The sequence below is a fragment of the Staurois parvus genome, unplaced genomic scaffold (assembly GCF_062004578.1).
Source record: "Staurois parvus isolate SC_StPar_1 unplaced genomic scaffold, SC_StPar_1.0 ptg000692l, whole genome shotgun sequence".
Classification (NCBI taxonomy): Eukaryota; Metazoa; Chordata; class Amphibia; order Anura; family Ranidae; genus Staurois; species Staurois parvus.
Window position 1 is genome coordinate 425,530 of NW_028318488.1, and position 26,722 is coordinate 452,251.

The window sequence follows — 26,722 nt, forward strand, 5'->3', positions numbered from 1 at the left end:
GAAAACGCTCACCAGCAAATGCAAGGCTGTATATGCCGATGTACGCAATGCTCTGGACATCGATCTGAATCCTTATGTGGATAAACAAATCTTAGTCCATTGTGGGGGAGAGCTGCTGCATAGTAGCGTTAGGCTGTGAGTGGTACCGCCTCTGTCTACCTCTTGGGATGAGCTGTGTGACACACCCAAGATGGCTCAATCAGCTACAGCTAGTGTGTGCTGTCCAGCATGTGACAGCAGAGGGTGGGAGCCCTCGGGGGGCGTGGCCCGGCCATAAGTTAGTGTCAGTTCTTTCTTTATGCTATAGTGGTTATTACCAGGACCATCCTTTCTTTTTTGGTGTATGTTTCAGGTTGGCCTTGTGCACTTTTATGGTTAGGGAGCATTAGGTTAACAATGCAGCAATCGTATGTACAGAGTTGGACGCAGTCATCCATCTTGCTACAGGTCCTCCATCTTGTATCATTCTCTCTCCCTCCAATCCCCCTCCCTCAGGAATGTGGTCTGTGTTTATGCTGAGGTCAAAAGCCATCAGGCACAGCGGGATAGCTTCATGGTTATAAACCCCAATTAGCCTGGGCCCAGTATGTCTGTGAGACTCTTGCTTGGAGGTGATCGTAAAACTATAAACCAGCCCTTCACTGAACATGAAAGACATTCCGAGATAACAGTAAAACAGACATCCTATTTAAAACCCACTTTTCTATATAATTTCATATCTTAAGACAGGAAATAATTACACTGAAAGAAAGCATATATTCGGATAGCTTAGTTTAATGCGAGTCACCTGATATCTTACACCCCTAGTTAAAGTCTACAGGAGAGCAGAAAGCCATATAGTTTTAGCTGAAATAGTAAGGCATGGCATATTTGATGTCTGGACGTTCAGGATATCATTCTGCATATTAATCTACTAGTGGCTAGGCTGCTACATGTACCTAGGGAAGGTTATTGACCATGGTATAACTTGTGAGGGATTTGGATATAGCCTGAGTTCCCCACCTAAAACACCCCTCCCCAAATGAGGCGATTGGTTCTCTGCTTTAAGGAGACACCCTTCTGAGTTCCTAGAAAAAGGCTGTTATGCTTGGAGCAGTAAGATGAAGAGATCTCCCTTTTAACACCAGAAACCAACTTTGGGAGAAAGGCACCCTTTTGCTCAGGACCCTTGAAGCTGCTTAAATCAAGGCTGACGGCAAGTATTCTACCTCTCTAACTTTCTTTCTGTTATCTCCCTGTTTTGTTATTGCTCTCTGTATTTATATATACAGTAGGGATCGAAAGTTTGGGCACCCCAGCTAAAAATTTGTATTAATGTGCATAAAGAAGCCAAGGAAAGATGGAAAAATCTCCAAAAGGCATCAAATTACAGATTAGACATTCTTATAATATGTCAACAAAAGTTAGATTTTATTTCCATCATTTACACTTTCAAAATAAAAGAAAACAAAAAATGGCGTCTGCAAAAGTTTGGGCACCCTGCAGAATTTATAGCATGCACTGCCCCCTTTGCCAAGCTGAGACCTGCCAGTGTCATGGATTGTTTTCAATCATCGTCTGGGAAGACCAGGTGATGTCAATCTCAAAGGTTTTAAATGCCCAGACTCATCTGACCTTGCCCCAACAATCAGCACCATGGGTTCTTCTAAGCAGTTGTCTAGAAAACTGAAACTGAAAATAGTTGACGCTCACAAAGCTGGAGAAGGCCTGAAGAAGGAGCCTATTGAGCATGCTCCGAAATGCATTACCACCCCTTTCACCTGCTACATCTGACTCTGCTCTCCAAGCTTCATTTTTGATGCACAGGCACATCCTGGACTCTACTATCTGATCCTATAGACATAGCTTGCTGCTGGACGGCTGGATGTCCCACCTGGATCCAATTACCACACGATGAGTCTTTTAACCGTTTATCTTTTAAGTGCAAATTTTCCATTGTCTACTAATAAATTGTTAATACTACACTTAGAGGCGCCTTCCTCTCTTTTTCTTTTTCCAGTAAAGGCAGCATGCTGAGGATATACAGTGCCTTGCAAACGTATTCATTACCCTTGAAATTTTCCACATTTTGTCATGTTACAAGCAAAAACGTAAATGTATTTTATTTGGATTTTATGTGATAGACCAACACAAAGTGGCACATAATTGTGAAGTGGAAGGAAAATGATAAACGATTTTCAAAATGTATTACAAATAAATATTTGAAAAGTATAGCATGCATTTGTATTCAGCCCCCTTTACTCTGATACCCCTAACTAAAATCTAGTGGAACCAAATGCCTTCAGAAGTGATCTAATGAGCAAATAGAGTCCACCTGTGTGTAATTTAATCTCAGTATAAATACAGCTGTTCTGTGAAGCCTTCAGAGGTTTGTTAGTGAACATTATTGAACAAACAGCAGCATGAAGGCCAAGGAATTTTTCTTTCACAATTATGTGCCACTTTGTGTTGGTCTAGATCAGGGGTGGGCAAACTTTTTGACTTGAGGGCCGCAATGGGTTCATATATTGGACCCGGGGGCCGGACCAAGAGTAGATGAATTATGTGTATGTGTCATCCATAGTAAGTATAGTAATATTCCCCCATAGTAAGCATAGTAATTAATCCCCCATATAGTAATTCATCCCCCATAGTAATTCATCCCCCATAGTAATTCATCCCCCCTATAGTAATTCATCCCCCATATAGTAATTCATCCCCCATAGTAATTCATCCTCCATAGTAATTCATCCTCCATAGTAATTCATCCCCCATGTAGTAATTCATCCCCCATAGTAATTCATCCCCCATAGTAATTCATCCCCCATATAGTAATTCATCCCCCATATAGTAATTCATCCCCCATATAGTAATTCATCCCCCCTATAGTAATTCATCCCCCATATAGTAATTCATCCCCCCTATAGTAATTCATCCCCCATATAGTAATTCATTCCCCATATTAATTCATCCCCCATATAGTAATTCATCCCCCATATAGTAATTCATTCCCCATATTAATTCATCCCCCATATAGTAATTCATCCCCCATATAGTAATTCATCCCCCATATAGTAATTCATCCCCCATATAGTAATTCATTCCCCATATTAATTCATCCCCCATATAGTAATTCATCCCCCCTATAGTAATTCATCCCCCATATAGTAATTCATCCCCCCTATAGTAATTCATCCCCCATATACTAATTCATTCCCCCTATAGTAATTCATCCCCCCTATAGTAATTCATCCCCCCTATAGTAATTAATCCCCCATATAGTAATTCATCCCCCATATACTAATTCATTCCCCATATAGTAATTCATCCCCCATATAGTAATTCATCCCCCCTATAGTAATTCATCCCCCATATACTAATTCATTCCCCATATTAATTCATCCCCCATATAGTAATTCATCCCCCATATTAAGTCCCCAAGTCCCCCCTGTGTCAATTCACTTACCTTTGCTCCGCGCGTTCCTCTCGCCGTGTTCCCACGCCGTTCCGGTGTAGCATGAAAATCTGTCTCCTATGAGGATCTGTCCCCCTCGACGTATCTGCGCATGTGCCAGTTTAAGGCATTACCAGCCGATCGGCGATCTCCTGCACATGCGCAGATACGTCGAGGGGGACAGATCCTCATAGGAGACAGATTTTCATGCTACACCGGTCTTCAGGGCGGACTGTGAGAGGAGCCTAGCTCCGCGGGCCGGATTAAAAGGTCCGCCGGGCCGTATACGGCCCGCGGGCCGTAGTTTGCCCATTGCTGGTCTAGATCATAAAATCCTGATAAAAATACATTTACGTTTTTGGTTGCAACATGACAAAATGTGGAAAATTTCAAGGGGTATGAATACTTTTTCAAGGCACTGTAAATGACTAGCTTCAGGTGATACACAGAGATGAAACAAATCCTCCTATATACAGTAAGTTTTACCTATCTGCAGTCTTCTCTTCTTAACATCCGTTCAAAGTCCAGAATTTATTAAAGGATAAGTTCACCTTTCATAACATGTAACATGTTACATTCAGACAAGCCCCCGCTCCCCCCCCATCCCTGCTTTGACAGCTAGCGGGGGCTCTTTTCCCCTAGCTGTCAGATTTTTAAAAAATGTGGCCATGTGGGGCTCCGCCCACACGGCCACATCACTCATTTACAGTCATCTGTGAATGAGAGACTACAAGTCCTGGCAGCCTTAGCAACTGTCAGCATGTAGTCCTCAATGAACTACCACAACACTGTGGAGCTTCGTGCTAGTTAATTCATTCTTCCTGTCAGTATATTTGCTTGCTCGTACATCCTGTACATCCTATACAAGCAAGCAGATAAACTGACAGATCTGCAGGAGACCTGCACGGCATTAGCAATCTACTGATCGTTGGTGCAATGCTTTCCAGGCTCTTGCAGACAAAAATAATAAATTCACATTTTTTTTACCTGCAAAAAAATGTTCATTTATTATTTTTTTCTAAAAGGTGAACTTATCCTTTAAGCTTGTTTGACAGTTCAGAAAACAGGGGGCGGAGAACTGAAATTACACTCTACAGAGCTCAGTGAGGAGAGCTCTGGGAGCTGATTGGAGGGAAGGGACACACCCCCTCATCACAGCTCACAGCAACAGAGCTGAGACTGTCAATCTGCTGGAGGTTCCTCCCCTCTCACCAATTTAGAAAATTTGTCAGGAAAACTTGTCAGACGTGATTCACGCTGATTTCAGAGGAATGAAACAGCTGATTTCAGAGGAATGAAACAGTGGACAGAAATGACACTTAGCGCTCTTAATTGAAAAAAGCACACAGTAAAGAGGGATATGTTTTGTTTATATTTCACATCTGAGGTTTACAGCCATTTTAAGATAGATAGCTAGATTACCCCTGCTCTCAGCCCATCACTGGACAGTGAAGAAGCAGAAGCAGAATGATGTAGCTACTTATTTGATCTGTGTTTCTGCTAAAATATACCTTGTCACCATGTTTGCATGCAGCAGACTGAGCTCTTCTCTTCAAAGAATTACAGGAGAGTGATGTCAAGATAAATTCAGATAGTTATAGTATTAGAATTTGAAAAAATATTTACAAACCTATTTATAGAGCAGAGTGCATATGGCTTTCTCTCCACTGCGCATTGTTAATTAACACCAAGGTTTGCATATTACGGCCCATTCATAATACAGGTAGAGCCTGAAGTATGTTATTTCTGTCTGATCAACCAGACTGGAGAGAAAGAGCTCCATGACTGAAGGAAAGCCAGTAACATGGAAGGACAGTAACACTGTTTTTAACTTGCTGTCACTTTGCTATGCTGATTTGTAAAACTGCAGGAAATCAAAAAGTAAAAAGTTCCTCAAAGTCATCATTGATAATTAATTTTTTACTTCTTCAGAACTGAAGTAAACACCTGAGTTGTCACTGAAAATGTATTAATCTCTTACAGCTTTAATAAGAGATCTCCACAAGAATGCTTAGTTGTGTTGGCTATTTTAAGTGGTCCAACTCTTCATGAATGCATGGATTTTGACAAATCAAGTCTGTCAGAACATTCTCTAAGTCAGCCTTTCTCAACCACGGTGCCCGGGCACCCTGGGGTACCTTGACATTTCTTCAGGGGTGCCTTGACAAACTGCCTAAACATTGTCCAAAAACTGTATACAAACCAGCAGATGGATCAAGCCTGCCTTTTAGTTACACAAAGCCACGGGTTTTCTTTCTGCACCATTACAACATTCTAGCCACCAGCATCCTAACAACCAATGACACCATCAGTTGATATGAAGAATGTTGATCGCCTGCATGCCATCCTTGTTTGACCGTCCCTTGCTCCTCTCTGTCAGTAATGGGGGCAAATTAGCTGCGTGATAGAGAGAAATTGAGGGAGAAGAGAAACATTGGAATACTATTCAATACTAGTGTGCAAAAGTGTATTTGCAATGGAAGAATAAATTCCCTCTAACACTTGGTGTCCTACATGTGTGCGTGTTACTGCAGTAGGTAAAACTTTTAGAATTTTTTTTACATTTTAGAACGGGGTGCCTTGAGACTGTCCATAATTTTAAGGGTTCCCTTGAGACTGTCCATAATTTTGAGGGGTGCCTTGAGACTGTCCATAATTTTAAGGGGTGCCTTGAGACTGTCCATAATTTTAAGGGGTGCCTTGAGACTGTCCATAATTTTAAGGGGTGCCTTGAGACTGTCCATAATTTTAAGGGGTGCCTTGAGACTGTCCATAATTTTAAAGGGTGCCTCAAGACTGTTCATAACTTTAAAGGGTGCCTTGACTTTAAAAAAGGTTGAGAAACACTGCTCTAAGTCTTCAGGTTGTTAATAATAGCTTTGTAATGTCTATCAACCCCAGCACCTTGATTATCACTTCTTAATTAACTTTCCACCTTTTCCAGCATTGAGTCTTCTCCATGTGACCATCAACTTTTAAATTCAGCCATATGTCAGACAGTAAATGGAAGTTTTTACCTGGCTGATGAACCACATTTTCTACAGGCTTTTCTTCTGTTTGCTCCTCTTCTATGAAGAATCCTCCTCCAGAATCAACAATCCTTGGAGGTGGTTTCACAGTTGACATTCCTATGTAACAAACATTTTAGTGGTGATTTTTATGTGTCAATAGCAGATAGTCTAATTATTATTATTATTATTATACAGTATTTATAAAGCGCCAATGGTTCGCTCAGCGCTGTACATTACAAAGGGGGACAGAACATGTGACAGAACAATACCAATACAATGCAAAACATGAGGGGATCGAGGGCCCTGCTCTTTCGAGCTTACAATCTAGGAGGGAGGGGATAGTGGTACAGGAGGAGATAGCTGTGGGGGATGGAGTGGTAGGAAGAGTGGAGGAGGTCGGCAGGTTAGCAGGGGGTGGGGTAGGCTTCCCTGAAGAGATGGGTTTTCAGGGTGCGCCTAAAGGAAAGGAGAGTAGGTGATAATCTGATGGGTTGGGGCAGGGAGTTCCAGAGGATGGGTGACACCCTGGAGAAGTCCTGGAGGCGGGCATGGGAGGAGGAGACCAGGGAACTAGAGAGGAGGTCTTGTGAGGAGTGGAGTGTGCGTGCTGGGCGGTACTTGGATATTAGGTCAGTGATGTAGTACGGGGCAGTATGGTGGACAGCTTTGTACGTCAGTGTTAGGATTTTGAATTTGATCCGTTGCGCAATCAGAAGCCAGTGGAGGGATTGGCAGAGGGGGGCGGCGGAGATGGAGTGGTTGGAAAGGTGAATGAGTCTGGCAGCCGTATTCAGGATCGACTGAAGTGGGGATAGCCAGCGGCCAGGCAGGCCAGTGAGGAGGGAGTTGCAGTAGTTGAGTCGTGATATGATGAGGGGGTGGATGAGCTGTTTAGTGGTTTCTGGGGTTAGGAACGTGCGTATTTTGGCAATGTTGCGGAGGTGGAGTCTGCACGAGTTTGTTAAAGATTGGACTTGGGGCTGGAAGGATAGGTTGGAGTCCAGAATGACACCAAGTACTCTGGCCTGCGGGGCGGGTTTGATGGTGGCGTTGTTGGATGTGACGGAGAAGTCAATGGGGGGTGGTGTCCGGGCTGGGGGGAAGACAAGAAACTCGGTTTTGGAGAGATTCAGTTTAAGGAAGCGGAGCGACATCCAGTCAGATATGTCGCTCAGTAGGTGTGTGATTCGGTCGGAGACCGAGGGGGTGAGGTGGGGGGTTGAGAGATAGATTTGTGTGTCGTCGGCATAGAGGTGGTAGTTGAAGCCGTGAGAGTGTATGAGTTGGCCAAGGGAGGAGGTGTAGATGGAGAAGAGAATTGCGGTGTTATAAAACAGTAAAGACTTTCCATACATTTCTAATCATAGAAAACTGATATAATTAAATCCCAACTCTGAGAATTACACAAGCATTTCCTTTGCACTGCCCTCCCACACACTGCAGGGGCTGAATGCTAGTTAAATTGGTTCTAAAGTCAAAAGTTGAGGAGGGAGCAGGGCCAAGCTGCACTATGCGTGCACACATATGGCACAGCTTGCTATGGGGGCACACACAAAAGAGGAGGCAAGGATGTGCAAATCCTATCGCCCGACGCCTGGGACATACAGTTTCAGGCACGGGCAGGTGTTTTGTTTTTCACATTTAGCCCTGCTGTGGGCAAGCAACATGGTTTACTTTTGTGATCTGACTTATGGTGCTACAATAGGAGAGGATCAGATGAAACATCCTTCTTCCTGTGATGATGATAGCACCGTTGGTTATGCAATAGGTGTGAAGGGTATTGTTTTCGGCCCCTGGGCTCCCTACCCGGCAGCTGTGGCGTTAGTTGATGTGTGTGCCATTCGGCTCCCGCTCACTCCATTGTGTGGAAATTGCCCAGCAGCTGTGGAGTTAATAGTTTAGCTCTGCTCCTTTGGCTCCCACTCAGCTCCTGCGCCTCGCTGCATCACAATATCTTTATTGTAAGGGCATCAATAAGCACATGCGCAAAAGGCAGATGACTACAGTGCCATGGTAACGGATCGCGGAGGGTGAGGCTACAGTGGGAACAGTGCAGGGATATGCAGCAGGAAAAAGTTTGCACACTGCACCTGTGCTTGTCTCAGGGGTGTCACCTGTCAATGGATAGGCTTGCTGGGATTTTTAGTTCTATGACATCCCTGTTTTGTTCATTCTTCACTTCCTTTGCTTGAAATTATCCACCCTCTTCTCCTGTTCTTGTTTTGACAGCCCATTCATTTAAATGGATTGTTGTCTGTGGAACACACAAAAAGTTATTCAGGGGCTACATTTACAAACTGCATGGTACTATGGTCAGGGATGCACAAATCCTATTGCCTGATGCCTGGGACATGCAGTTTCAGCTGCTGGACAGGTTTTTTTGTTTTGTTCTTTTTTTTTTTTTACATTTAGGTTTACTTTTGTGATTCGGCTGTTCCAGGTAGGGAACGTGTGCACCGCCGCCCCAGCAGTGCTGTCATTTGCTCCAGCACGTGCCGATCACCAGGTCTCGATCAATGATTTGTGGCCGGGGCCAGCTGATCAGCGCAGCGAATGAAAGGAGAGACCTCTGTGTTGGTAAACAACACAGAGATCTCTAGACAGCAGCAAAGTGCCCTGTTTTGTCTCCCTGCAAAGTGAATGAAAACCAGCACACTGCTTAGTGAAAACACCACACAGTTAACACATTAGCACTTGTTAGGCACATAGTTAACCCCTTGATTACCCCTAAATGTTAACCCCTTCCCAGCCAGTGTCGTTATTATAGTGTCAAGGTATATTAGCACTGATCACTGTATTAGTGTCACTGGTGATGTCAGTTCCCACAAAGTGTCATTTAGTGTCAGATTGCCCGCCACACTATCACATTCCCACTTTAAGTCGCCTATTGCTTCCATCACTAGTATTAAAAAAATAAGTAAAAATTCCAGCATATATACACCATAGTTTGTAATTGCTATAACTGTCATGCAAACCAATTAATAAACACCTACTGGGATTTTTTTTACCAAAGACATGTAGCAGAATACATTTTGGCCTAAATTTATGAAGAAATTTGATTTTTTTACAATTTTTTTAATATGTTTTATAGCAGATAGTAAATAATAGTTATTTCTGTCTTTTTTTGTTTACATGCATTTTATATACAAATATCACCAAAAGACAGCTCTATTTGGGTGAAAAATAGCACAGAGCAGAAAAGAATAAACCTCTTTTTTATTTTAAATAAAACAATGACTCTACAACTGCTTTAAGTATCCTTCCATATATGCAACTGGTTCCCCCAATTACCTTGTCTCGAAGACCTCCAGGACATCACATTCTGATGTCAAGTACAGTTCAGAGCATATAGTTCTGTGCTGTACATAAGGACATGGAGGGCCTGCCCACAGCCTGGAACGTCAGGGAGGAGAGTGTCGTGGTTTGCGGGTGGTGTGAGAAATAAGGAAAGCATTACACCTTATTTATTTACCCTCTAGATTCCATTTTCATCTGTGATACTGGGGTGTCCCCAGCCAGCTTGATGTGTTCTCACTCCATTTCCACTCTCCATAACTTAAGTTAACAATTCATCAAGAACAGTTTACCCCCAGCAATGGGGACATCAAGTGTGTAGGACTGGAAAGTGAAACACATAGATAAGCTTATCAGAGTTTCTGGGACATACAAGAAACGATTTTGTCGTTTAACTGTTTACTATCTGCCATACATTACTTTCCAGTTTAAGTGACCCTTCAAAGTGCTTTGTCATTTTTAAACCTATTCTGAATCTACAGGTGTCTCTTTGAAGACAAAGTTATGGCAAGTAAGGCCCCTTTCACACAAAGGGGCAGATCAGGTCTACCTGATCAGACCTTCCATTCACCCCTATGGACCAGCGGGTGTAAACAGACTTATATCCATTTACACCCGCCTACCTCCAATCTATTCCACCAAAAAAAAAAAAAAAAGAAACGAAGGGGATCTGTCCTCCTCCATCTAGGCGAATCAGATCAGAGGGCAGTCAGTCTGTGTCCACTATGCATACACTGAGTGGCCATGGACCTGTCATCCGCCCACTATGCTCTGATCAGCAGGGGATTAGTGAACAGATCCCCTGCTGATCTAAATAGAGCCCACCCTATATGATAAGGGGCTAAACAGTTATGTTATGATGTGAGAGTACCTAAGCATTACTGTCATGTTGTAATCACCTTCACCAGTTGGGTATGGTCTACTTGCAAGCCGTGCTTGTCTTAACATCAGTGCTCTTTGTCTATTTCGCTCTATCTTAGCTCGGACAGCAGCTGGTAATATCTTCTCTTCCTCCTGATGAGGTTCCGCTACTGGCGAAGAATCCATCTCTGCTTGGTTATAATCAGGTCAGTTTTAGACAGGACACCAGTGAACCTGCAACAAAAGACAGTTACTCACAACAGACGGCAAATAAATATCTCTCTGGCCAAAATTAGCTTTGAGAGTCTGTGAGCTTCTCACAGTGTGCATTAGAAGACGCAACAAGCCTGATACAGCCTGTCACATTTGCTGGCTAGAGGACATCTAGCCCTTTCCTTCATAGTCTTACTGGCCTTGGCCTGCCACTTTCAATAACTAGGTTTCAGTCCTTTCAATCATGGAGGCTCTGTATCACAAGAGGGCTTTACCTAGGGCAGTCTGCCTGCAAATGTAACTTGCCTAGGAACACCCACTCTTACAGACTGACACCCAACCATCAAGGTATTTTAATATATCCATAATTCCGCCAAAGGGCCAGCCCACTGTTTGCTTCAGAGCTGAGCGCTCTTTAGAGGGGTACTGACTGAGGCTGGATAATGTGATGTTTTAGGAAGGCTACATACAGCAACGTGCTAGCCCCTAGGCCACCAGCCAGTATTTGCCTGCACTGCATAGGGAAGTACAGAGACCCAGTGATAATATTACTGCATTTGAAAAAGGTATGTAATGAAAGCAAAAAGCAAAACATAAGTAGATTACAGTTAAGCTTTAAGAGGGTTTTGGCCTTAAACCCCTTGATGACGTGGTAACACATATTTGCAGCATCCAGAAGGTGGGCATTAAAGCTGGGCGCCACATATATGTGTTCTTGGGTTTGTGCTAGGAACGCTCTGCACAGTGCTCCCAGCACAAAGACTCGACTCTCACAAAAAGCCCTGGGTCTTGTATTAATAGGGAACTAGGACTAATCCAAGTTCCCAATTGACTGATTACTGTAATAGCCTCTGATTGGCTATCACAGTGATCAGTCACTATGCAGCCCACTCTTGTTTTTTTCTCTCTTCTGCATGGAGAGAATGGTACCTTGTATCTTTTTCTTCTTGCCAGGGGAGAAAGGTTAAAAATGTTTTTTTTTTTATTAAAAAGAATAACATAGTAGACCAGGGTATGATCTAGGGCAGTGTCATGGTTAGTGTTAGGCTCAAGATAAACGTCAATGGTCAAGACCAGGGTAAAAGGTCAGGGTCGGTATATTTTACGTAGGATTTTTTTTTAAAAACACTGCATTTTTTTCATACAATATTATTGGTGTAAGTATGTTTCAGGTAGGATAAAGAAAAAAAATGTACACTATTGTTTCTGAGCCCTACTGTGGGTACAACATTTATTTGGTGGTAAGTTATGGTAATAGCAAGAAATATACAACTACATTTAAAAAAAAAAGATTTACTATTTTGTCCCGTTTTTCTTTGATAACATAAACAAAAAACAAAAAACAGAAGATATCCAATTTGTCCTGAAAAAAATAAGGTATAATTTGCCTGGATACATTAAATAATTGTGATGATAAGTATGGCAGGGCTTGACAAATTTGCTTTGAATCTAGAAGACAGTTTTTTTGGACTGGCAGGGATTTGTTTTCAGCGACCAACCATTGATCTCTAAAGGGGGTTGTTGATAAAAGGGGACTGTAATATAATGGGGGGAGCTAATATAAAAGAACTCTGATACGATGGGGGGTGGGGGTCACTAAAGGGGGTGCTAATATAAAGGAACTCTGATATAATGGGGGTCTGTAAGGGGGGGGGCATATAAGGTGAATAATATAATTGGAGGTCTCTATGGGGGTGCTGATATAGAGGGACTCTGAACTAATAGGGGTCCTGACTTCTGATCAGCAGCAGTCCCCCCAAAGACCTCCATTAGCTCACAGTCCTCTTGAATCGGTGCCTCTCCCCTAAGAGACCTCTATTAGTAACCACCCCCTCCCTCCTAGATTGTAAGCTCGAAAGAGCAGGGCCCTTGATCCCCTCATGTTTTGCATTGTATTGGTATTGTTCTGTCACATGTTCTGTCTCCCTTTGTAATGTACAGCGCTGAGCGAACTATTGGCGCTTTATAAATACTGTATAATAATAATATAATAATAATATTAGATCAGAATGTCCACCTTATATCAGTGCCCCTGCCCATAGATTCCCTTACTGGTGGGACTGCAAGCCAGTAAGTGAAGCTCAGACCTGGAGTTGGTAGGCTGAGCTGGGTGGTGCAGCGGCTGCGGCTCTAGGGCTACTTTCCTCCCCTTCAATGTGTGCATGGTGGAAGGGGGGGGGGGTGAGGAGGCAGAGACCAAAGGAAGGCAGATGCCTTGGGTGTCTCCTCTCACTTGGGGAGTAGAGTTCGGCCAGCTCCCAGGCCCCACCTCCGACTTCCCTCCCTGCAGGGCTCAGCCAGGTTACTCTTGGCCATTGGGCAGAGCGGGGGCTCATTGTCAGCTCCTCTGTGTGCTGTTCCCAGCTAGCCAATTGGAGAGGCCGCAGTCCCCAGCTCTCATTCTTACTGGGAGAGGGTCAAAAAGGGGCAGGAAGCTCCAGCCAATGGAGTACGGGGAGAGGCTGCCCAATTGTCACTCCCCCACACAAGGTAGGCATGTAATACATGGCCAATGGAGGAGAGAAGATGAGGAGCTCAGTGTTGCTTGCACCTGGTGGCAGCGATGGATGGGCTGGCGGGATGCGATTTCTGGTCGCTGTGGCGAAATAGCGCCCGGGATTTGTTGAGCCCTGATGTATGGTTTTACTAACTCATTTCAAAGTTACATTGGGTCTGGGCATTAAGGTTTGTTTTACCCTGCTCATGAAAGGGTTAAAAGCCACCAGTAGCAGCTTCTATATTTGCATCTTGACAGGTTCCCTTTGCTGAAAAAAAACAAAACAAATAATGCAAATTATTGTTATAAGGTGACAGCTTTATTAAGAACATAGTGCAAACAATAATAGAAAAGTAAAATAAATTATATATATATATTGCATAATATAAAACACCAGTTTTTATTGATCTACTGCATACTACCAAAAGAAGAGAGAAGAGAAGCCATCACAGCAAACCGATTCTCTTCAATTGTATATGGCTTCGATGACTGTTCTCAGTCTCATCAATAACAATATCAGATATAATGGAAGAGCAAAAGCAGTCATACCCTGTCAGTGCCACCCAAGATAACACCAGCCTTCATCCCTCCCCACCGATCATCCTCCATACAATCAGCCCTGACACTACCATGTGCAGGGAGAGGACAGCAGACACTTTGCTGCCCAAGACACAACCAGGAGCCCCGTGCAGTGTAATCATTATACAACATACCCGGCTCTCCTGCACCTTCTTACACAACCACCTTCCGGATGTTGTGATCTCGTTCACTTCCGTGCTACAGGACCCACTCGTTTCCGCCCAATTCTACAATGGCATCTCGCCTGCTTCCGGTGTGTAAAGCCGCAGCAGTGGATACTGAAATGTTGTCCCTGTACCCTAGTGGTGGCAGACCGGGGAAGGTGAAAACTAAAGCCGCCCTGGTGCCAGGATGGCATTGCAGTAGTATAGAGGAGACAGTGATGTGCCAGGTCGTGCTTTAGCGCTGTCACCTCGTGCAGTAATCAGTTTTGTCAGCTCTCACAACTGTTTTGCTGACCATCCATGAAATATTTATAGACAATTTTTTTACTGACACCCACTACAAACTAAAAAAAATCCATATTTAAAAACTATAACTAAGCAAACATTAAAGTTAAAGCAAAACTTTTTCTCCTTTTTGACTGCTGCGACTTGGGATCCGACTTGTGAGATGCCAAATCACATGACGTGAAATCCCATGGTAGTCAATGAGCTGTATTGGGATTCATGTACATGAGCAGCTGCTAAACTCGAGTTTAGGAGCTTTTAGCATTTATTTTGCCAAAGCACCTAAACTCAACCCCATAAAAGCCTATGGGTCCATGTACATTTAGGCTTTTAGCAGAGTTTAGGAGCTTCTGTGTTTAAGTGAGGTTAAACCTCCCTCTCCTGAATGCAGAAGAATCACGTTCGGGATGGGAATGTTTGACCGCTGTACAGCGGTTACTGTGTTCTGCCGCGGTTTTTGCTGCAATTTGCGTTTTGCTGCAGCCGGCGGTCAGGGTAGGATCATGTACATGGAACCTTAATTAGCACTATTGAGAGTGTGAAAGAGCAGAGAGGGAGGGGACAAAGAGAGTAAGAGAAAGGAGATCATGAGAACAGAGACACAGGAAAGCACAAGAATAGAGAGAGGAGAGCGCAAAAGAACAGAGAGGGAGGGAACAGAGAGAGTAAGAGATAGGAGATCATGAGAACAGAGAGACAGGAAAGCACAAGAATAGAGAGAGGAGAGCGCAAAAGAGCAGAGAGGGATGGGACAAAGAGAGTAAGAGAAAGGAGAGCATGAGAACAGAGACACAGGAAAGCACAAGAATAGAGAGAGGAGAGCGAAAAGAGCAGAGAGGGAGGGAACAGAGAGAGTAAGAGAAAGGAGAGCATGAGAACAGAGACACAGGAAAGCACAAGAATAGAGAGAGGAGAGCGCAAAAGAGCAGAGAGGGAGGGAACAGAGAGAGTAAGAGAAAGGAGAGCATGAGAACAGAGACACAGGAAAGCACAAGAATAGAGAGAGGAGAGCACGAAAGAACAGAGAGGGAGGGAACAGAGAGAGTAAGAGATAGGAGATCATGAGAACAGAGAGACAGGAAAGCACAAGAATAGAGAGAGGAGAGCGCAAAAGAGCAGAGAGGGATGGGACAAAGAGAGTAAGAGAAAGGAGAGCATGAGAACAGAGACACAGGAAAGCACAAGAATAGAGAGAGGAGAGCGCAAAAGAGCAGAGAGGGAGGGAACAGAGAGAGTAAGAGAAAGGAGAGCATGAGAACAGAGACAGGAAAGCACAAGAATAGAGAGAGGAGAGCGCAAAAGAGCAGAGAGGGAGGGAACAGAGAGAGTAAGAGATAGGAGATCATGAGAACAGAGACAGGAAAGCACAAGAATAGAGAGAGGAGAGCGCAAAAGAGCAGAGAGGGATGGGACAAAGAGAGTAAGAGAAAGGAGAGCATGAGAACAGAGACACAGGAAAGCACAAGAATAGAGAGAGGAGAGCGCGAAAGAGCAGAGAGGGAGGGGACAAAGAGAGTAAGAGAAAGGAGAGCATTGGAACAGAGACACAGGAAAGCACAAGAATAGAGAGAGGAGAGCGCAAAAGAGCAGAGAGGGAGGGGACAGAGAGAGTAAGAGAAAGGAGAGCATGAGAACAGAGACAGGAAAGCACAAGAATAGAGAGAGGAGAGCGCCAAAGAGCAGAGAGGGAGGGGACAGAGAGAGCAAGAGAAAGGAGATCATGAGAACAGAGACACAGGAAAGCACAAGAATAGAGAGAGGAGAGCGCGAAAGAGAGAGGGAGGGGACAGAGAGAGCAAGAGAAAGGAGATCATGAGAACAGAGACAGGAAAGCACAAGAATAGAAAGGGGAGAGCGTGAAAAAACAGACAGGGAGGGGACAGAGAGAGTAAGAGAAAGGAGAGCATGAGAACAGAGACAGGAAAGCACAAGAAGAGAGAGGAGAGCGCGAAAGAGCAGAGAGGGAGGGGACAGAGAGAGTAAGAGAAAGGAGATCATGAGAACAGAGACAGGAAAGCACAAGAATAGAGAGAGGAGAGCGCGAAAGAGCAGAGAGGGAGGGGACAGAGAGAGTAAGAGAAAGGAGATCATGAGAACAGAGACACAGGAAAGCACAAGAATAGAGAGAGGAGAGCACGAAAGAACAGAGAGGGAGGGAACAGAGAGAGTAAGAGATAGGAGATCATGAGAACAGAGAGACAGGAAAGCACAAGAATAGAAAGGGGAGAGCAAGAAAGAGCAGAGAGGGAGGGAACAGAGAAAGTAAGAGAAAGGAGATCATGAGAACAGAGACAGGAAAGCACAAGAATAGAGAGATGAGAGCTTGAAAGAGCAGAGAGGGAGGGGACAGAGAGAGTAAGAGAAAAGAGATCATGAGAACAGAGACAGGAAAGCACAAGAATAGAAAGGGGAGAGCGTGAAAAAACAGAGAGGGAGGGGACAGAGAGAGTAAGAGAAAGGAGAGCATGAGAACAGAGACAGGAAAGCACAAGAATAGAGAGAGGAGAGCGCGAAAGAGCAGAGAGGGAGGGGACAGAGAGAGTAAGAGAAAGGAGATCATGAGAACAGACAGGAAAGCACAAGAATAGAGAGAGGAGAGCGCGAAAGAACAGAGAGGGAGGGGACAGAGAGAGTAAGAGAAAGGAGATCATGAGAACAGAGACACAGGAAAGCACAAGAATAGAGAGAGGAGAGCACGAAAGAACAGAGAGGGAGGGGACAGAGAGAGTAAGAGATAGGAGATCATGAGAACAGAGAGACAGGAAAGCACAAGAATAGAAAGGGGAGAGCGAGAAAGAGCAGAGAGGGAGGGAACAGAGAAAGTAAGAGAAAGGAGATCATGAGAACAAAGACAGGAAAGCACAAGAATAGAGAGATGAGAGCTTGAAAGAGCAGAGAGGGAGGGGACAGAGAGAGCAAGAGAAAGGAGATCATGAGAACAGAGACAGGAAAGCACAAGAATAGAGAGATGAGAGCTTGAAAGAGCAGAGAGGGAGGGGACAGAGAGAGCAAGAGAAAGGAGAGCATGAGAACAGAGACAAGAAAGCACAAGAATAGAGAGAGGAGAGCTTGAAAGAGCAGAGAGGGAGGGGACAGAGTGAGCAAGAGAAAGGACAGCATGAGAACAGAGACAGGAAAGCACACGAAAAGAACATGAGAAGAGAGAACGCGAGAAAAGAGAGAGCAGACAGCAAAAGAGAGCATGTGAGAGAAAGTGAGTGTGAAAGTGGGAACGGGGAGAGAGAGCACAAGAAGATAGAGGAAAGTGTGAGGAGAGAAGGAGCACAAGAAGATTGAAAGAGTTCAAGAAGGAGGAGTGGAGAGCACAAGAAGACAGAGAGGATGCATGAGGAGAGAAAGAATGCAAGAAGACAGGAGAGTGTGAAACATAGAAAGTGTGCTAGAGCAGAAAGGGAAGGGAGAGAGAGTGAGAGAGAGAGAGCAAAAGCATGAGAGAACAGAGAGGGAGTGAGCGAGGAGAGCACAAAAAGAGAGAAGAGTGTGAAGGACAGGGAGGAGAGCGCACACAAGAATAAGGAGGGCAAAAGGAGAGAAAGAGATGGGGAGTGAAAGGAGAGAGAGGAGAGCGAAAAGAGAGGGAGGAAAGCGAAAGGAGAGAGCAAGAATAGAGAGGGAGTGCATTCTATGCATGCAGGCAAAAAACCTTCTGTGTGCAGCATCCTCCCCAGCCCCCCCCCCCCCCCAATACCTAAGCCATTGCTGTCAATCACAGAAAGTGAGCCAATGAGAAGAGAGAGAGGGCGGGTCTGAGCCACGGCTGTGTGTGAATAGACACACAAAGCAGCCGCTGCTCCCATAACAAGCTGCTTACGGTGGGGGTATCAGACAGGAGGGAGGAGCCAGGAGAGCCTGCGGGGAACCCAAGAAGAAGAGGATCTGGGTTGCTCTGTGCAAATCCACTGCATACAGCAGGTAAGTATAGACATGTTTGTTATTTTAAAAAAATGCCTTTAGAATCAGTTTACATTTTTTTTTTCTAAAAATAAGCATGCTATACTTACCTGCTGTGTGCAGTGGTTTTGCACAGAGCAACCCAGATCTTCCTCTTCTCAGGTCCCCAGCAGGCTCTCCTGGCCCATCCTTCCTGTTGGGTGCCCCCACAGCAAGCAGCTTGTGGCTCGGCCCCACCCCCTCTTTCTTCTAATTAGCTCACTGGCTGTGATTGACAGCAGCGGGAGCCAATGGCTCCCATTGCTGTCTCAGTCAATGAGGAGGGGATAGCCGAGTTCTGGGATAGCCGAGACTCCAGTGCTGGATCGAGAGGGGGTTGAGGTGAGTATTAGTGGAGGCTGGGGTTTCTACTGCACACAGAATGTTTTTTACCTTCATTCATAGAATGCATGAAGGTAAAAAGCCTTCAGCCTTTACAACCACTTTAAAGAATATGTCAACCCAACATTTCATATTCCTGATATGTGTCCCCTGTACCATGTACTTGTATGTATAAGTATGCTGTTCTCTTTGTATTGCTTCCTTTGTGTGAAATCTCTGGTGTTCCTGCTAGTCCCTCTGCTTTCCTATTAAAAACTGACCACACTAGGCAAGAATGCACAGCATGGTCAGTTTTTTTGGCTGTGCTTGGAGCTAATCCAATGATCAGGCTTGTGCTGACAAGCCTCCCCTGCACGACATTCACTGGGGAGAACAGTGTGCTGCTGTTTCTCCTCCCCTAGCTCTTTAACCACTTGTCTTCCGGACGATGTACCCCTTCATGACCAGGCCATTTTTTGCTGTTCAGCACTGCACTATTTCAACTGGTAATTGCGCAGTCGTGCAATGCTGTACCCAAACTAAATTTATGTTCTTTTTTCACACAAATAGAGCTTTCTTTTGATGGTATTTGATCCCCTGTGCGGTTTTTACTTTTTGAGCAAAGTATTGAGCAAAGGCTGTGAATACTTATGTACATGTGCTTTTTTCATTTTTTATTTTTAATAAATTGCAAAGATTTCAAAACAAACTTCTTTCACATTGTCATTATGGAGTATTGTTTGTAGAATGTTGAGGAAAAAAATGTATTTAATCCATTTTGGAATACGGCTGTAACATAACAAAATGTGGCAAAATGTAAGCGCTGTGAATACTTTCTGGATGCACTGTATATTAATTGGTTTGTGTGAAAGTTATATCATCTACAAACTATGGTATATATATTGGCATTGCCACAGCTCATACTTTCTGACACATTTCTTGAGGTGCTAAAATGCCAGGGCAGTACAACCCCCCCCCCACCAAAGGCACCGTTTTGGAAAATAGACACCCCAAGTATTTTGCAGAGAGGCATGTTGAGTCCCTGGAGCATTTTATTTTGTGCCACAAATTTTTCGAAAATGACAATTGTTTTTTTTTCCTTACATAAAGTTGTCACTTAAATGATATATTGCTCATGCATGCCATGGGTATATGTGGAATAACACCCCAACACACATTCTGCTACTTCTCCCGAGTACCACATGTGAGAGTTTTTTGGCAGCCTAGCTACATACAGGCCCCCAAAATCCAATGACCACCTCCTGGCTTTCAAAGGGCGTATTTCCTCATATCACTTCCCACTACCTATCACAGTTTCAGAGGCCCTAAAATGTCAGGATAGTACAAACACCACCCCCAAATGACCCCTTTTTGGAAAGTAGACACCCCAAGGAATTTGATAGGAGGTATGGTGAGTATTTTACAGATATCATTTTTGTCACAGGGTTTTGAAAAAAGAAGAAATACATTTTTGTTTTCTTTCTTCGTTTTCCGAAAACGTGGCAACAAATCAGATCTGTAAAATACTCACCATGCCTCTTAGCAAATACCTTGGAGTGTCTACTTTCCAAAAAGGGGTCATTTGGAGGGGTTGCTTCTACTATCCTGACATTTCAGGGCCAACATTAGAAGCTTATGCCACACATCACCCACTCTTGAAGACCAAGCCTTTTCTGACACTTTTTGTTCACATGAAAAATCTGGGTTTTTTTGCTAGAAAATTACTTTGACCCCCAAACATTATATATTTTTTTAAAGCAGAGGCCTTAGAGAATAAAAAAGTGGGTGTTGAAATATTTTACGTTACACAGTATTTGTGCAGCGATTTTTCAAATGAAAATCTTTTGGGAAAAATACACTTTTTAGAATTTTAATGCACAAAAACACAATATGTTGCCAAATTATTTGATAAAATATCAAAGATGATGTTACGCAGAGTAAATAGATAACAAACATGACATGCTTTAAAATATTGACATGCTTTAAAAAACTCCCAACCCACCTTTTCCCCCCTTCCCCCCTCCCTCCCCTCTGCAAGATCTCCAATCTCTCAAGGCCCGATAACTTTAAATAACTTTCCTAGTTTAGAGTTTTCTATATTTCTCTTTTAGTCCTGATTTTTCCCATTTTTCCCATCGCGAGTAGTATAATTTCAACCTGTCTTCCTGAGTATAATAAGATTTTTCCATTCTACTGATCTGGTTTACCCTATTGATCCAATCCTCCTCTGTCGGCACCTCTGTCTTCCACCAAAACTTGGGGATCAACCCTTTTGCAGCACTTAAGTAGTACCATACTCCTGATTCTTTGTATTTATTTACTGCTGTCTCAACATTATGTAGGAGACACATGTTTGGGTCTAATCCTATGTTATTTCCAGTTATTATTTCTATTAAATTGACTATTGTCTTCCAGAAATCCTGAATTTTTGGACATTGCCACCAAATATGAAACACCGTGCCCTCCTCCCCACATCCTCTCCAACACATTTTTGACTTCTCCCCCCTCATCCTGTGCTCAGTGCTCGGTGTAATATGCCATCGCGTCAGACATTTATAGTTGATCTCAACGTCTCTCATACTAACACTCTCGTGAACTAGTCTAAATATCTTATTCTGTTGATCTTCATCTATCTCCACCTCCATGTCTCTTTCCCAATTTGTTATAAAAATTAACTTTGTGTCTGTGTCTAATTCTGTGAGTATTTTATACATTTTTGTAACACCGTGTTTCCCATCTCGCCGTGTTTCTAGTAGCCTTTCAAACATATTCCACTCATTTTTTAATCTCAAGGGTTTTGGGAGAGTTCCAATAAAACATTTTAATTGTTGATATTTCCACTCATCTATTTTAGTAAACATATCTCCTCCCCTCTCTTTTAGTTCTTTAAATGTTTTCAGTTCCCCCTCTATCAATACGTCTCTCAATTGGATATCTTCCTTTTTAAACCATCTAACTGATATCTCCTCTTTTCCTGGAGGGAAAAATTCCATGTTTGCAAGAGGCATTAATATAGAATTGAATTCCCATTTCATATGTTTGTGTAAATTATCCCATATCTTTAACACATTTAAGATGTAAGTGCTTGTGCTTTCTTTAATTGTTCTATAATGTGCTGGAACCCATATCATCTTACTCAAATTAATTCCACTCAGTTCGTTTTCTATTTTTACCCAACTTTTCCCCTTATAGTTAAAAGTCCAATCATAAATTCTTGCTAAAATTACAGCTTTGTAATATCTCTTAACATCAGGTAGTCCCATCCCCCCTTTCTCTTTAGTCCTACTTAGTGTTTCATATGATATTCTTGGTTTTTTATTCCTCCATATATATCTTGTTAGCATTCTTCTCATTATCTTAAAAAACGCCTCTGGGAGTTTGATTGGGATCATTTGAAATCTATAGAGTATTTTAGGTATAATTACCATTTTAATTAGGTTTATACGTCCTAACCATGATGGGTTTCCTCCTTCTAATCTTTTTAGTTCGTCCTTAGTCTCATTTATCAGAGAAATATAGTTTAATCTATACAGTTGTTTATGTGAGGTAGCAAGTTTTATTCCTAGGTATTTTATATCTTTTTCTCTCCAAATAAAGGGGAATTCTTTTTGTAGTTTTTCTTTTTCGCTCTTTGGTATATTAATGTTCAGAATCTCTGTTTTTGTTGGGTTAATTTTTAGATTTGATAGTTCACCATATTCCTTCAAGATCTTCATTATACTTGGTAGTGTTATTCGGGGGTTGCCTACATAAAACAGAAGGTCGTCCGCAAAGGCCGCTACTTTATGTTCTATGTTTTCTATCTGTATTCCCTTTATCGCTCCACTATTCCTTATTATTGATAGCAGGGGTTCCAATGTCAAAACATAGAGCAAGGGGGACAATGGACATCCTTGTCTTGTTCCATTGGACATCCCGATGGATTCCGACCTCTCCCCATTTACCGTGATGATTGCGGTGGGCTCCCTATATAATTTACCTATCCACTCACGCATTCTCTCTCCAATCCCCAACACTTCCAAGTTGTCCATCATAAAGCCCCAGTCCACTCTATCAAACGCCTTTTCGGCATCAATTAGCAAGAGCACCACCGGGGCTTTCCCTTTTCTACTTTTCTGAATAAGCATCAAAGTTCTCAACCCATTGTCTCTACCCTCTCTTCCCCGGACAAATCCCACCTGGTCTCCATGGATCCATTCGGGCATTAGATCTTTCAGCCTGTTTGCTAGGACCTTTGCGTACAACTTGGTATCAGTGTTCAATAATGAAATTGGTCTGTAGCTAGAGCACTGAGAAGGATCTTTTCCCTCCTTGTGAATGAGAACAACATGGGCCTGAAGGGATTCCCTCCTCCCCTCCATCCCACCTCCCAAGTCATTCATATATTTCTTTAACTTTGGTAACAGTACTTCACAAAATTTTTTATAGTACTTAATTGTATAACTATCCGGGCCTGGGCTTTTCCCTCCCCCTGTACTTCTTAATGCTACTTCTATTTCTTCCTGAGAAATTTCTGATTCCAAGGAGTTCAATAGTGTTTCACTGAGCTTTGGCAATCCCGCATTTTTTAAATATATCATCCTTTTTTCATTAATACCTTCTCTATTTTCTTTTGGTGAACCTTGGTGGCTGATGTTGTACAACTTTCTATAGTACTCCGTGAATACTTTAATGATTTCTTTAGTTGAGTGGACCAACTCCCCCTTAGGGCTTTTTATCTTTTCTATATAATTCCTGTTTTTCTTTTTATTCAGGGCTCTCATTAAGTATTTTCCTGGTCGATCACCCCATCTATATCTTTCACCCAATACCTTGTTATATACTCTTCTCCTCTCCTCTTCCATCAATCTCTCTAATTCATCTCTTTTATCCATTAGCTTCTGTCTTGTTTCTATTGTTATTTTCTTCTTATGTATCTGCTCCAACTCCAGGATTTCCTTTAAAAGTCCACTAACCCTCTCTCTTCTTTCTTTTTTTTTCCTTGCTCCCATCGCAATCAAGATTCCTCTTATATATACCTTATGACTTTCCCATACTGTAGCTGTCGATACTTCCTCTGTCTCATTCTCTTTGAAATATACCTTAATCTCTTCCTTGATCTTCTGCACAATATCCTCATCAAAGAGAAGAGCCTCATTTAACCTCCATCCTAGACCTCCCGTCCACCTTTTCCCCCATCCTATTTTCATTACGACTGGGGCATGGTCCGAAAAAGTTCTTGTCTCTATTTCTATTTTAACCAGCATTTCAATGAGTTGATGATCTATTAGAATATAATCCAGTCTCGAGTATATCTCATGTGCATTAGAGAAGAAGGTATAGTCTCTGTCTTTCATATGCATCATTCTCCAGGCGTCCACCAGTTGGTACTCGTGGATCGCCTTCTTCAAGGCTCTCAGAGACCTACCCCTCTCTCTCTGCACAAGGGAGGTTGCATCCTTTTGTGGGTCCATACAAAGATTTAAATCTCCTGCTATTATCAAATGCCCTTTTTTAAAGTCTATTAATTTTTTCAACAAACCCTTCAAAAAGACCTCAGGTTTCTTGTTGGGGCAGTATATATTGGCTAGTGTACATTCAATTCCCTGAAGTTTACCCTTCAAAAACAGGAATCTCCCTTCCGGGTCAGTCTTTCTATCTTCCAACTCAAATCTCATATTCTTTGCCAATCCTATTGCCACCCCCTTTGCTCTTTTGATTGGAGAGTCAGCATAATACCATGTTGGATAATATTTGGATTTTAATTTCACATTTGATTCTATCTCAAAATGTGTCTCCTGTAGAAATACCACTGACGTTGCCCTGTGATGTAACTCTTTAAACATTTTAAATCTTTTCCCAGGACAATTCAACCCATTCACATTATATGTTATAAACTGTATTTCTTCCATCCTTCTTAATTCTGTCTCTCTCTCTTCTAATTTGTCTCTTCCTATTAGGCCCGAATATCTTGCAAAATATTAGCCCCACGGCCCCTCCCCCCCCTTCCCCCCACCCAATCCCTGTCTCCCCCCCCGCCCCCACCCCCCCTCTCTTGTTTTTCCCCTACCCATTTTTAGGCTTATAAACTGCCTATAAATCATTTGTGGAACTATTTCCACGGTTGATTTAAAATACTGGGATTAAGCTCCGCCCATGGACGGCTCACCTCTCCTCCGAACTCCCTAGCTCCCCTTTCTCTATCAACTGGGCTGAACAATACCCTTTACTTCCCTCTCTTAACCGGAGCTTCCAGATGGACTTCCACTTCAACAAGGGGGCTACAAAAGGGGCTAGGGAAAAAGATAGAGAAAAGAAAAAGCATATATTTTACTTAATTCTCCCTCCCCTTTCTCCCCAACGCCAGAACCTCCCTCCCCCTCCCCCCGACCCGCTGCCAGTCCTCCTGTCTTGTATCATCCGTATCTTCTTTTTCTTCTTCCCACCCAATTATCTCCATTCTTTGCAAATCCAGTCTATCACAAAAATCTCTCAGTTCCTCCGGGAATCTCAGGTATGCTGTGACCCCATTTTTCCAGCCAATTAGAGATGCCGAAGTACCCCATCTATATTGCACATTCTGTTTTCTCATTTGCTCTAATAGGGGTCTCAGTGTCAGGAATGGACTGGCCAGCTATGGTGGGACTAACCTGCCTTTTGATCTGCAGTACCAGGGCTGGCCAGCGGGTGTTCCCAGCAATCAGAGACTCAACTTTGCAGCCAGCTAACACCTGTAACTGATTATGCTGGGGTATTTAAGGGATGGCCAGACCCACAGACTCTGCCTTGGTGTGTGTTTGTCCTGGGCCCTGCATCCTGTTTCTGTCCTGCATCCTGTTTCTGAACCGCTGCTGACTTCTCCTGCTCTGATCCCGGCTCGCTCCTGACCATCCCTCTGTCTGACCCTCTGTACCACGCTGCTTGCTACCTGTTCTGATCCCTGGCTTGTGACCCTGACCAATCTCCGCTTGCTCCCCCTGTACCTACCTGCCCTATTGATATTGACCCGGCCTGCCTGACGACGCTTGCTTGTATGTACTGTTATCTGTGGGTGGTTTGGTTTGGTTTGTTTGCACTGTATTATGTTTTAGTATTTCACTGCGTTTATGTTTGTATTGTTAGTGTTAATAAATTATATTGTTTATAACATATCTGAGGTCTGCGTTTCCCTGTGTCAGTCACACATCTCTGGTCACACCTGGGAGCCCTGACATTACACCAAGGCCAATCCTGACCAGAAGTGGCTGCACAGGAAAGCCATCTTGGCTTGTTGATGGGAAGGATGGATCTGGATGAGGTTGAGTATTTATCTCTGCTAGTGCTTGATGACAGAGAGTATGCTTATCAGACTCTGAAGGAGTATCCCCGGGATGAACTGCTAGAATGTATACAGCTCGCTCATGTTCTAGTAGATCAGGGCACAGATTTCTCTATGGTGCAGCCATTGATTCAGGTTTGTGTTGAGTTGGTTTCATCTGGTTCCCCCGAATGCAGGGATGAATTTTTGCCACCATTTAGTGCAGACCAGGTTGAGTCCCTGGTGTGGTTATTAGAGGATGATGTGGGTTACTTTCTGGAGCGTTATTCCACATGTTCACCACAGACACTAAGAGCTTGTATAAACGCAGTGCAGTCATTGACCAGACAGGCTTTGTGTAAGCTCAGCTTTGTTCAACCCCTACTGCAGACATGGACAGACTTGTTGCACCCAGCCTCAGTCAGCTTACAAAAACCCAGTCCTGCTTCTAACTCTACTCCTGTATTCCCACCAGCTCCTCCAGTTACAGCCCAGTATACTTGGCTATCTACCGCATGTCAGTACCCTGTTCCCACTCGCTGCACCTATCCTGCCTTTAACCCTGTAAAAAAGCCCTCTGTAGCAACTGCTCCCTCTCCTGTTCCATCCTCCAGTTTTTCTCTGTCTCCAGCTGCTCCATTCGTTTGCAGACCTGCGTTTACTTGCAGTGCTCCAGTAGTTAAAACCAGAAAAAAGCGAAAATTCTTTCCAACCAATACCATCCTGCCAGTATCCAAACCGGTGAACCTGCCTTCCGTGACTCAGCCTGAAGCCTCTCCTCAGCCTGAAGCCTCTCCTCAGCCGGATGCCTCTCCTCAGCCGGATGCCTCTCCTCAG

General features: G+C 43.4%; 1 protein-coding gene across 6 annotated transcripts in view; it reads right to left on the bottom strand.

Annotated features, from left to right (window-relative positions):
- The window catches only part of XPA (XPA, DNA damage recognition and repair factor), a 43,210-nt gene extending 25,146 nt beyond the window's left edge, over nucleotides 1-18,064 (bottom strand). The window contains exons 1-4 of one of the 6 annotated variants that reach the window (XM_089652753.1): nucleotides 18,047-18,064; nucleotides 13,509-13,577; nucleotides 10,638-10,833; nucleotides 6,451-6,561 (exon numbers count right to left, since the gene is read on the bottom strand). In XM_089652753.1, the coding sequence (XP_089508879.1) occupies nucleotides 6,451-6,561; nucleotides 10,638-10,785 (259 nt within the window). In that variant the 5' untranslated portion in view covers nucleotides 10,786-10,833; nucleotides 13,509-13,577; nucleotides 18,047-18,064. Of the gene's footprint in view, nucleotides 1-6,450; nucleotides 6,562-8,534; nucleotides 8,678-10,637; nucleotides 10,834-13,508; nucleotides 13,578-13,858; nucleotides 13,998-14,022; nucleotides 14,125-18,046 lie in introns of those variants that run through there. The other 5 variants (XM_089652752.1, XM_089652751.1, XM_089652754.1 and 2 more) reach the window with 5 other exon arrangements.
- Nucleotides 18,065-26,722: the final 8,658 nt, after the last annotated feature.